At 38.4% G+C, this 13592-nt stretch overlaps 1 protein-coding gene across 7 annotated transcripts in view; it reads left to right on the top strand.

Moving 5' to 3' along the window:
- The window catches only part of LOC111243331 (glutamate receptor ionotropic, kainate 5-like), a 56802-nt gene that overhangs the window by 29271 nt on the left and 13939 nt on the right, over positions 1 to 13592 (top strand). For 4 of the 7 annotated variants that reach the window (XM_086991909.1, XM_086991903.1, XM_086991906.1 and 1 more), the window contains one exon: positions 1256 to 1420. The exons of the other annotated variants lie outside the window; for them this stretch is intronic. In XM_086991909.1, coding sequence (XP_086848035.1) covers positions 1256 to 1420 — 165 coding nt within the window. The remainder of the gene's footprint in view (positions 1 to 1255; positions 1421 to 13592) is intronic. 7 annotated transcript variants of the gene reach the window in all.

The following is a 13592-nucleotide window of genomic DNA, read 5'->3' as shown; positions in this document are numbered from 1 at the left end:
CAACCGTTACGAGGTTAAATTCTAAAAAATTGTTGTTGTCCGCTCTAAGTGTTGTGTCTTTCTCTGTATAACATATGTATTTCTCAGAATGACCAAGCACAGTCAAGCCGTTTAGGACGGCACCAAATGAACTATTCAGTCCTAGTTTTGTTGTCGTACAGAAAACGTGTACGATCCTATCCCATGTTTACCACCGGTCTAAACAAGTAAACGGCAAAAAATTAAAATTTTTTCCAGGCGCACAGAGGCCTGATCGTTGCTAAAAAATTGTAATTTTGCCGTGAACAGCATCACAATTCCGAACACTTAGGTTTAAGTAACGAATCTCATTGTCCGTCTGCCGTAGGGGGATTGTTGTCAATGGAAACAGCCAAAAAGATATGATCATCTAATTGATGTATTGTACATGCCGTCGTTCACGCGAACTGCATTTTAAATGGCGACCTGTTTTAATAGAAAAAGCGCCTACTACAAGCGCTCCTTTATTAAGATTTACCTAGAGATATTTCATAGAATGTTGAAAATGTCGATTATACATATACGCTCGGTTTGTAAATTTTAAATTTCGTAACGGAAAATACACGTTGCTATAAAAGAATTATCCTCACTAAGCTTTTTTTCATTTTACACTAAACGTTTAGATGGATCTGTGGAAAACAGTCACCATTAAAAAATTGATAATTTCCTTAAAAATCAAATCTTTGTGACTGAATATAAGACGGCTGACTCACAACACAAGCGTCAATTAATGGTTTTTAAAATATTACTCACTTTATCGTCAAACTGACAACTGAAATTGGCCTAGGATGTCAAATGGGTTATAGACATCAACGCAGGCGATAGCATTAACTTTATAGACGATACAGTCCGTCTTTTAACCGGTAGAATGTCGATTTAATCTGTCAGCTTAAGTTTCATAGTATAGCAGGGTGACAAGTTCCGATTCAGGTTACAATTTTATATAAAAATAATACAATTTTAGCAATTCTCGTCACAGTCTTTTACTGTAGTAATTAAATCTGAGACATTTTTTGATGTTCCGTAAGCAAAAAATAACGGTTTCACACCATGTTTTTTCTCTGATTGTTGGCATATTGTGTTTATCGCATTATGCTCATTATATATAGACATTTCGATACGATCGTTTGCTATAGAGAACACTATGTGTAGCTTTTATTTATATTAAAACTAGTCAGCTATTGTAAATTACTATAGCTTCAAATCTTGTCGGAGTACTGTTTGTTTCTGTTGCCAGTTCGGGGATCCGAATGAGACTAACGGCGCAGCTAAGTACCTGCCTACCAGCTAAAAAGAAGAGGTGTTTGTCTGCATCATCAGTGTCAAGAAAATTAAGAAATGCCAATCCCTTCTATGGCTCGATGGCAGAAAGAGTACACAAATCGTACTGGCACAGCTTTGAGTAAGTATGTAGCTGTACGACTAAGGAAGACAAACGCTAGAATCCATCCATCTGAAAGCGATCGATTGATAGAATGCAGTTACGGATTTAGACCATGTAAAATCAAGTGGAATGGTTGATTTGTATTTGGATGTTTTTATTTTCCACGTACTAAGGCTCTGTATAAAGTAGAGCAGGTATTTCAACATTCTCGGTATGTGCTTAAAGTATTGTTCCTGGCAGCCCTATTTATTAGTGCAACCTTTAGTTTTTATGTGGCGCCCCGTTCACCTCGACTAGAGCTATAATTCTAGGCCTAAGTCGCTTGCAAAGAGAACACCTGCAGAATGTTACCCCTGAGCAAAGGCCAACGTGTCCTTCAAGGCACGAGTGAATGAGTCGCCGTTGTAATGCCAATGCTCGTTGAACGTTGCGCTTCACACGTACTATGGATTCAGGTCTGATGAAGCCGTATGAAGGCCATACGTGTTTATTCCAGAACATGCTTAGATGTTAAAACTGATAACTGAAAGGCGTATAACCTTCTTTCATACACTTTTATTATATTCAGTATAGCGTACGGAAATCTTGTTTTTCGGTAGTGGTCTCACTTTTGCGAGAAATGGCGGCGTGACATTTTCAGTGAACGTTCAAATATCGAAAACATACATTTTGGCTGAAAGATCGGATCTACTCGCAATAGATAGTGAGCAAGCCAGCGAACGTTTCCGAGATTGATTCGTGCATCAAAAATAAGCGTTTTCTTGCCCGTGTTTTATTGGCCTAGCAAAAAGTGTCTAACCTTTATAACATCTAATCTACATCTGAACGCTTCGTAAACAGTCACTAACATGGTAGCCACGTTCATATGGACTTCTTTCGTTGTTGACGGGATAGAACCAGATGGACATCAGAAGTACACTTTAGAGGGCATCAATTAACTCTCAGGTTTGTTTTGTCTTTTGTTGGTAGCGGACGTTTCTTTTGGTTGCGCTCTGTTTCTATTTGTTCGACGGCCGCCCAGCTATTTACAAACGATGAAGGGCTAGCAAAGAAGTGCTTAATCGCCGTGAAAATTGGCCAAGTGTCAAGAGTTTGGATACTAGCTGCTATTAGCCCAAGTTCGCGTGACGTTTTCGCAGTTCTGTGTTCAGTCGTAATTTCAAATGCATTTATCTTAGAATGAACTGTGGTACGGGATTCGAGCAAATCACACAGGACCAGTCTCCGAATTCTAGCCGATTTTTGGGTGTATATATAAATATATATAATAGATGCTCTGTATTGATATGGCAATTCTACAGCAAGTGGTCCATAATATTTGTTTTCTATCTATAAAAGCTTCATTTCTCAGTATTAATCATGGTCCAATATCAGAAAAGATATTAGATAAAAACAAAATATGGCTGTTTATATATAGGGCCTCCTTCTTCTGCTGTACTCCATTGGACAAGTCTATCTGAAGCAGTGTTGAATTTCGTCACCGGCGTTAAACTCTTTATAGAAGGCCGCTCAACTTAAAATTCTGAGGCCTCGACGAATACAGAAGTTGCTACTGTGCAACTCTGTGGGTTCCTTGCGGTTGAAATATTCACAGTGTCAGCAGTATCAATAACGGTCGGGTCTGATGTACAACCTTTCCCGAAACGTCTATTGAACATTTTTTTTTTTTCAAAACGTGATTACACAGGTCTTCTTGCGACAAACTTTTGGTCACATATATTTAATGGCTGGAAAGCTCTTGGCCTTTTTTAGAACCCAAAAACGCGTCGGCCTTCGCGGGTTGAGTATTTGACAGACGTACAGATCATAAGTGGAAATATTAATACCTGTATTGCGTGAAATAGATAGAAAAAAATTCATAAATACGTACATAACTTCAAAAAAGCAAGATTGTGTAGTGTCGTAAACGCAGCAGATACTGTACCATCTACGGAGGAGACAAAAGAAAAGTAAAATTTTTTCACAGAAAGGCGCCAGCAGGAAGCGTATTAGATGAAACCATCTGTGAAACTAGGAGCCTGCAATTGCCTTCAGGGAGGTGAAGGGCGTTTACATTTTATATTGATTCCTCTTCTGAGGTTTTTGTTGTTCTTGTTGGGGCAAAAGCCTAGAAGACGATCTCAGCGATTTCAATTTACTTCGTGTGGCCCACAGTGGCTGTGGGCGGTACTACGTAATGCTACCTGCAGGAAGCAGGAGCTTTAAAGTGATCGCTTCGATTTGTTCGACTGTGATCCATTTTGCGACCCGCAGTTCGGCTTCCGTACCCAATGACAATAAAAACTAAAGGTAACACATTCATAAGCATTGTGTGTCAGGACCAGAAAGTGAATGATGCGAGCGGACTCGTTGAACTCGCTGGCAGTGGTACGATTTTCCAGGGCACAATATTGATTGCTTTTATGCTTGCATTCTTCTTCTCTGGGAAAGCCTCTATAAACGCTAATTTCATACAATTGGCAACTATATAAAAATACAGACCTCAGATGTCTATGTTAGTCAAGAAGGCCGCTAGTTCTATTGTTTCGGAAAAATATATTAGAGGTACAAACATCAACGTCAACAGTGATCTTCTACCAGACAATATTGCATGCTTAAAGAATCTGTAATTTTCAGGTTTTACATTGATTAATATAGAATTTGTAACCGAGTATATATTTGGTCCGTTATAGAACGTATCTGGTCTTTTCAGTCACGAACAGCCGTCATCTGACACGTCAACTAGAGAAAACCCCAAACAAAAAAAAGAAACTACACAATAAAGTATGACAAACTTTATTGCAAAACAATAATTCGAATACACGATTTTACTGTGGGATTCTTTATTGCTTTGACGAAGTGAGTCATTCCAAGTTCAACGACATTTCAGCGTTCTGTTGAGCAGGAAATACATGATGGAACCTTCGCTGCTTTTTGCAGCGCGGGTATGAGAGTGGGCAAAATCCGTTTTTTGTGGCAATATATCCCTCGTGTGACCGATCTCAAGCAAGTTAGAGGTTTTCTTCACGATGGCTGTGACTGCTACTGCCATTCGTGCATAAAACAGCCTTTCTTGACATTGACATTATGAAAAAAGTCATATATCGTGAGCCGACTTCGTGCTGTACCGCTTAAATAGATGCTGGGTAGCCGATAAAACACACAGTGCAGCTGGTTAGAATAGCGGTAGCAGAGAGGGCAAGCAAGATACATTCTCAAGAAGGTAAATGTTCATGAAATAGTCTAAGTTTCAACTTGGCCTAAATTACACTTCTCTTCGTGTAGGATACCAGCCACCTGGAGCGATGACAGTACTAAACATAAAAACTGAGAAAAACATTTGTCCAGTGGTTTTTTCTACAGAAAACACCACGGTTCTTTCAGCGGTCAAGAAATAAAAGCCCATTGGAAATTCAGCGATAGCCGGCGTCAGCTAGATTGCAATAAGTGAAACAAAATACAACGCACGAAACTTTAGCCAATTAAACATCTGGGTTGATACATTTTATTGGGTCCAAGTGCAGCCTGGCGCTGGTACATCTCACTTGAAAAGCTTCCGGTATATTATTGAACGTTCTTAACGGCACCGCCATATTGTGAAGGATGTCATAAGGCGTCCACATAGTAAAGAGCGACGCAATAACAGTTGACCATCAATTCCACAAAAGGAATCTGTTGTATAAAGGTGTGTTGTGGAAAGTGTCCCACGAAAAGCGCGGCGAAAAAGGAAAAACTGTCAAAAGTAAATACCGTCTAAGGACCACTTTTCGATCGAAGAAGAAGTATTACTGATAAATTCGCCTTAATGATCAAGCGGAAAAAATGGCATCCAAATGATGTTTCTCGAGAAGACAATAATCACACCTAATTACAAGCAGATACACAAACATGCTGATAAGCCGTTTGTCAGATTATCATATTATATAGTGCGGTGCACAAGCCGAATCGCTAGGCTAAAGGGGCAAGAAACAGGTAAAAGTTTTGCGAAGTTCATAAACTTAAAGTTATTGCCCAAAGGACCGAGTGGGCATTTCCGACAATGCGTCTTAAAGTTTAAGACAACAAAGGCTCGACAAACGAGCGAAGAAATCGATTGCTTTGAATATGGATGGTGCACGACGATTGGTTCGTGGTTACGAATCTTCTTCTAAATTGGTGACGGGCGGTTAAGCGTTGTTCAGTCGTTAGCTAGAACCAATGTCCACACACATGGTTCCAAAGAACTCGTCACCTCATTTTGCATAAACCTTTTATAAGTCTATCTTACTGCGGCAGTTTCGCTAGCTCCTATCAAAATTTGACTTGAGCCTCTCGTACCATAATTATGAATCATGTGCTTCGACCCTTGTTAATGACGGAACAGAGTTTAGAGCGTTTACTTTTTGATTTTCCGAAGTAACCCGTTTCTACGATGAACAGCTGTTGCATGCATTTGTATAACGTCTCTGAGTCTGAGGACTATATGAAGTAAATATTCAAATCAACATTTGACTCGATGTACGCTATATTCATAATTTTACGCCGCTGTGAAGACTGATATTTTGTTTTTGGCGATTTATTTATGTCTCATCCATTTCGCAAAATAGTCCTTAAATAGCTAAAAAAAAATTGTACATATATATATATATATATATATATATTATAGAAGGTTTTACATTAAGTCAAACAGGATATTTACTATGTTGAGGGCGTAGGATGTATAATATAAACAGAATCATTTCAATACTTCAGACAACCACGTACGACTTAATCAAGAACACCAATTTTGTTTATCTGTGTAAATGTGCTCCATGCGTAGGGAACACTTTGTCTAGGGAAAGATAAAGCTCTCTTTATAAATGATTTAGTCTTTTAATAACGTACATTTTGATACTGTCGAGTGAACATGGAAATCCTTTTAGACCATTTTAGTAAGGTTCTGAATACGTTTTTACATGGAGCGCCCACATTTAGGGAAAGGCAAATATCAGTAGCTGCGACGAAACGAGTCGTACAAGCAGAGAAACGCCGGAATACCTTTTGAGCTCCTAAAAAGACTGCCTCTTAAGGTCTTTGTAAAGGTCACTGGCTGTTGTTCTCAGCCCGCTCTTTTCCATACACTTTCCACACGTGCTTTTCGGCCCTTGGCGACTGCCCACGCAGTTCATTTCATGACCAATGCTGCACTTCCCAATAATATAACGCATAGAGAATCTTTACCAAACACATTTTATACTCAGATAACATGCTTCAAAGCGACTCCAGGAGTTATTGAATGCTGTATCGAATAACCTCAGATGAAAAAGCACAGGACGTACAAGGAGATGCGGGTAGATGGATAGATAGGCATTTTCGTGTAGTAGACAAGTCTTCACATTTATTCAATGGATCATAAAATTATTGCTTGCCGTCGGGGCAAAGCATGTCGACTGTCTGAATGCCATCGCAAGGTGATGGAAACACGCGCTCACCTAATACAGTCGTGGTGTATGCGATGTATATAGTGCAGTTATATTTCAAGTGTCCAGATATAATGCTTTAAGCCTCTTACAGTGCTATGGACGACGACAATCCAAGCCGCCAAGTCAGATTCTCTTAATTCAGTCCTAATATTATTATCTTAACGCTTTATGCTAGATGCTAACTTCTACTCGATGAAAGGTATCCCAGTTATTTTTGTTGAATTCTGTAAATATTAGTTGGCAACGGATAAGGCCTATTTAATGGGTCTAGCTGCGTATTACCCCTTCCTCATAATTTTAACCCTGGAGGCTGTTCTTCAGTATACGCTTCATTCAATCTACAGCTGAGAATACACAAAAAAAAAATAGCAATCTTCCCTTATTTTTTTAACTCACTATTCAGTATCAGCGCGCGTTCCTCCCTCCGCAGCAGTACCATTCCATTCGATTTTTTTTTTTTTTTTTTAATAATAAAATCGTCATGATTAGTTGTACCGTAAAATTCTAGATTGTACTCCGTCTTCTTCTACTCTACTTCGCTTTAATTTAGATGAGTCGACTACTTAGCTCTAGCTTATAATATCGATTGCATGATGGGAGAATACAATGATTATAAGCCATAGTGTACATTTATATAATTTGCCTGCTTCTAATTTAAATCATCTCGATTCGACACAAATGAGAGTAGCCAAGCACTTAGGCGCCAACCATTGCATCTAAGTCCCTTCGAAACCCATAAAATGGGCATTTAATAGGTTCCTTTTCGTTAGTGATTAAAACATTTTATTTATATTTATAATTACAAAAAAAGTGGGCGGGATCAAGTTAAACCACAGTTTTCATTAGAAACGTTACCAAATTATGCTGTATATCTGCAGCTTGGACTGATTGCAACGCTAACCACTTTAATTCATTTTGAATGATTGTGTTACACCTCCAACTTACGCCCACGTACCCACACTGCGCAGACCTCCGCACAGATGCAATGTTTGAGTTGACAAGGAACCTATTACATGAATGGAACTTGCTCAAAATTCAGGCACAGCCTCAAATGCACGCACGTAACCAAAGACATACACCTAAACTTCAGCTTCCCGCTCATCAGTACTAAATTGGATTCCATTGGAAATCGATGGTCGGGTAACCAATGTACGAATTTGTAACCGGCTTAGATTTCGCTCAAGCTATCACAGAGCAAAGTTCACTAATAAGCCTCCATAACAACACGATCTTCTTTCAGTGAAGCTGACCATGTCCGAATATTGTTTGTCCTGGAAAGTCAAAGTAGTCTGATGCTTTATTTATTATGAAATTTGTTCATTTCCATATGTGTTGCTTGTTTGGTACACAGGTTTAAGGGTTTTCCAATAAGTACTGGACGCCTAAAGACGAAATATGCTTGACTCATAATTGTAGGGAGTATATTAAAGGCAATGACACGCCTTGCTCCTCAGTGACTTTATAACAATGTATATGAGTTAGTGAGCTAGCTCGAAAAACGCCTTCCCAGATCTTGCGTTCCCTGCAGCATTTGGAAATAAGCAAAAGGTTACTTCATGTAGGATCGTTAGGATTGGCGAAACTTAAATTAGGTCTACAACAAACATATTACCAATGGGAGTTTTTTTTATGGGAAATTAATAGTGCGACGTTGCGTCACATGATTAGCGTGTGCTCCCGTCCGTTTTGACCCAGCCGGGATTTCTTTTCGAAGCTGTCGCTCAAAATATTACTTGGCTCATTTTGTGCTGCTAAAGGTTTACTTTACGGCAGATATCATAGTTCTATTTGTACTCAGTAACGATCTTAAATCTATTCTGCTTTAACTACGGAACAGGTCACTATGTATTATTATCGTCGTCACATGTTGAAGTCACTGTTTTCATCACCGCTCTCTAGTTTCATACGTTAGAATTACCCATCTAGGACGCGCTGCCGATAATCACAGCCACGCTGCTGTTCGAGCAAACCCAATGTATCTTAAGAGCTAAACGCGAACACCATAACACTTAACACAGATGTATCTGTCATCTATTTAAGCCAATTAGGTAGATTCGTCTACGATATGCGTAAAAAGGTCCTCCAATGGCCGAAATGCACCTGTTTTTTTTTTTCTATAATAAGCCTTGATATCACCTTCGTTGGCTTTCTTCTAAAATGTATTAGACACTTAATGAATGATCTCGGTCTTGGATATCCTGTGGGGAAGCTCTAAAGAAATAAAAGCTTGATCTTAATGCAAAACAATTGGGTTTGTGCTAAAAAGGCTTAAGGGCCCACGCAAAAAGGAAGATGCATAGCAAATATTTTGCGCCGGCCTCGCAGTATAATTCTATGTGGTTCCTAAGATATTCCTAAACATGTATATATCGTGTCTCTAGCCCTATTAGCAATTCAAATAATGTGGAAAATCGGACCGTATAGGGCAAACTGATGGACACCTAAAATTCTACTATAACAATTTTTTCTTATGAAGAATTTGCTATAAATGTGTCTCAAAATCGCCAAAATAACGATGATTATACGATGAAGAAATAATTCGATATAATAATTTGACAGGATTCATGGTGAAGCGAAGATTATTTAAATTGTCTTATTCCAGCCCAAGTTTTTACGTACCCCAACGCGTACTTAACCAAATAGCATCGCCCCGTTTTTTGCATTAATCTACAATGTAAACTAATTTCTTTTTATGCTTCAGCCTGTTCTTGTGCAACGCCGTTAGTTTGCTTCTGCCTATTGCTTAAATCGTTTCACGCTGAATAATTGAAAAACTAGACGTCAGGTGTCGTAACGACGTCCTGTCGTACTCCTGCGCCTTCTGGCTGTTGGTCTTGTCGATCAAAAACGATTTTTTACTCAATTATGGATAGACGGTAGAATAACATTAGATATTTTCGAATAACATTTCTATTACCTAAAAAAACCGTAGCAATTAGCGCGTTTATTCACACTATGTATCAGCAACGATTCGAAATCTTACAGTGAACAGTATACGTTTATCTGTGTGCTGGTATACATAGTGTATTCTTCTAACTAAGCGTCTCTATCTACTAATGCTGAATCGACGAGTAAGGATAAACCTTTTACAAATAAATTTAGCTTTGTTTACTTTCGACCGATATGTAATTTATTGTATCTTTTGATAACAACTTACCAGTCATGCCACCTCATTTATGTTTTACTAGGAAATTCATATTTATTTTAAGACAGATAGTAAGGTATCTTTCAATATACCTACCTTCCGTAGAACGTCTAAATCCCGACTTATTTCTAGAGTTGTTTCTGAGATTGTAACTAAATACAAATATTTGTTTTAACAGCCATATATGAACATGCTAGAAGCGTCATTCCTGACACTTACGTTTGTTCAATATAAGCGTCCTTTAACGTCTTTAGGACCAACTTACTATTGTACTATTATTATTATACTGTATTAAAAAAGTTCCGTTAATGCGCACTTAATTGTTTATATGCGTAAACAAATGGTGATAGGCGTATCCCCGCTACAGTATCGCTCGAACACGTCACATACGAGAAGTTTCAGCAGAATTAAGTTACAGCAGGCTAAGTGCCTTAAAATACAACTTGAAACGCTCAGCAAGTACAAAATCTGAAAAATTTTACAGATAGTCTTAAAAAGGCCAACCGCAATTTATTTACTCGTCAATGACCATATAGATGTATGTCAACATACTTTTTTAGGTCATTTTTATAAATGTTCAAGCCCTTTAAACCTATTATAGATCTTCCGTTTCACCCTCTAGAATTCCTTTTTTTGACATTTTTCAAAAACTGTCGACAACATGGATAATTTCGGGCAAAAAAATGTATTGTTTCAGTAAAAATTGAAAACGCTGGACAATAATAGCCAACCTTCGTTTAAATTACATAAATGACGCATCATTTTTCGCCACAACGACAATGCTGCTTTGTTCTAGAAGGAATTGGCTTTTTCTCATAGCAACGACCGCATGTCCGCTAGGATGAGCATCACGCTGAAATCCGTCCATATTCGAACGCTCTATTGGGCATATATGTAATCCTAAAATGCGATAGCTTCGGACTGGAACAAAAGTAATGTCGATTGTTCATAGGTTACACCTAAGTTTGGAGTTTAATTCATTTTGAGTATATTTCTTGATTGTGCCGACAGGGCGATCCTTCATGGACGTGTCCATTCAAAGTAACTGCCAGCACGGCTTCAAGTCAGAGTCTATACAGGTTGCAGTATGTCTTCAGGTTCTTTCCCTGATGCCATCTAATGCAATGTTTAACACCGATACCGGCCGTAAAACGCGAAACATAAAGGAAAAGTTTCTATAGTAACCGTAAATAGAACAATATTGGTATGGGTTTATTCATTAAAATCTCGCCCGAATACTCTAGAAACAAGAATGTCGATTGATAACAAACCAAAAGTCCCCAATGTGCAGGAACCAAAAATTGAGAAGTCCAAAGCATTTAAACTGAGCAACTAACTGTCGGGGCTTATACGGATGACCCCACCGGCGCTAGATAATCCCCTCTTGAAAAACGTACAATTATGTGTTGGGCTGAAAGACCAAAAAATTAAGGATTGCAGTTTATTATCCTGTCTATATCAAAGCTAGACGGCCCGAATCAACAGAATTATCTGTCAAGGGGGAATTGTGGATGCAACTGCGTAAATGAAGTTAACGACATTGTTATGCAAAGAAAGATATTTTAATCCCGGTAATACGTTGGGGAACGTGAAGATTTACCATCTACTTGCGTTCAAAGCTATAGGTATATTAGCGACCAGCAATGCGACGCAAATCCACTTTATAAAAGGCAGGTCCATACACTTGTCGACGCAAGAAAGGCACTAAAAGAAGGCTGGACCATAAATTGCGAAAAGTCGCATTGCTACACGATGAGCTGTGAATTACATAAATATTATAGTACGTTGTTTTGGGGTTCTTCGTTCGAGAAAAACTTAAAACAGCATTTTGGTGTTCTGGGCGCCGAAAAGCTAATTTATAATAGGCGGAATACTGTTAAATCTTGCCATACTACGTTCGAGCGCATATAAAGAACTAAGAACTCATTCCTCTGAAGACTACAATAAAAGAACTATATATATATCTATGAAGAGCGTGTTCTCTTTCATCGCTTTTTCCGCTCCTCATTGTGTCATCCCATCCCGTTTAATACATTTTCCATTACTCCTCTGCAGCGTTTGTCAGTTCCTGTTGCAAAAGCCTTTCTTCTCAGCGAAAAGGGAGGTAACACGTTTTTAGCACAGATCGTGGCTGTGGTGGAATAAAGCAATTCCTAAGTCCGCTTTGCCGGAAGGCTGTTGCGCCTTAATGGGCATAAGAGCACAGCGAATAACATCACCCTGAGCCTCTAAATAAAATAGGCCTCAAAAAGATTGAAACTACCAACAACAGTAAAAGAACTATCAGACGAGCCCAACATTATAATGATGCTGTCGAGAATGATAAATGTCGATTGCGGCCGGATGACTGAACGCGACGAACGAAAACTCTTGGTGCTCACTGTGATTACAGCCAGATGAAAGCGCAGGACGTTCAAGGAGAACATGATTTGGTATTTCTCTTGACTAAATAACTTCGACACGCGAGAACCTCAGTGCATACTGGATGTTCCTGCCTAGGTAATACGATGATACCAACGTTTAAAGCAAAGGACACAATCAATTTTTTTTTAAAATAGATGGGTTTTTCTATTAAAAAATATTACTGAAGCAAACATTTCCAGGCTATTTAATAGAATTTTAGCGTTAAGCTGGCGTGGCATTGGCGAAAAATTAAAGAAATACGCTTGACTGTTAGCTAACATAAAAAAAATAAAGAAGAGACATAACTTATACATCAAGCTAATCAAATATGATAACGTAAATACGTCTACGTGTAGAAGCCTTATTTTTTGCCTAACCAATATGCTTGTTGTTATATTTTAGGTTAATTGTTTTGAGAATATTTGAGAAAACATTGCTCCCAGTAAAATCCAGTTCGCTTTCCTGGATAATGGAATGTGAATTTATTATATATATATATATATATAAAAAATACAATATCAGAATTATCTAAATGACTATTATCTGCGCAGTTCTTCGACGAAAAGGCCTCTTCATTCGACCAACAACTGACCTTAACACTAAATCACTGGGGGGCAAACAATAATAGGTTTACTCTTTGTTTCACTTTATAAAACAAAAGCTTTTATTAGCGTATTTTTGTTAACTTTCGGTTAACAAAAATACGCTACCTATACGACCGACACAGCTTTCTCACTTTCACACTTATCCCAATATTTATAATTTTTTGTCCTCTTTCGTACTAACAGTTTATACATGAACTATCGACAAAATGCTAGCCTCGCACGCAATCATTTCCCTGTTGTCCAAAAAAGGCTATTGCCCTCGACTGCTTACCCTAGGCTAGCGCAATTATCAGCCGGTAGATCCCTTGGCTAACATTAGCCCAAGAGTTTATGAAATCACAACACACATCATTTTATGTCGATAAAGAGGCCAAGCGATTAAAAGGTATTTCAGCAAGCAGGACAGTGTATCCGTTAATATTCGAATATTGACCGCCTCGGAAACATTTGTTTTAGCTGATATATTTCCTGGTACGTATGGTAAACATAATCACGATTAAATTCATACCTGCGAGTTACTAATACTATCTGTCTGTCTGCATAGCTTCATTATGTCTTCTGATAAGCATGAGCCGTTAACGCTGAACGGACGTTTATTGACGAATCTAACATGTCAT

The sequence above is a fragment of the Varroa destructor genome, unplaced genomic scaffold, assembly GCF_002443255.2.
Source record: "Varroa destructor unplaced genomic scaffold, Vdes_3.0 BEIS01000001.1, whole genome shotgun sequence".
In the NCBI taxonomy this organism is placed as follows: domain Eukaryota; kingdom Metazoa; phylum Arthropoda; class Arachnida; order Mesostigmata; family Varroidae; genus Varroa; species Varroa destructor.
Note: the sequence above shows the minus strand (reverse complement) of the source record. Positions and strands in the feature narration are given on the sequence as shown.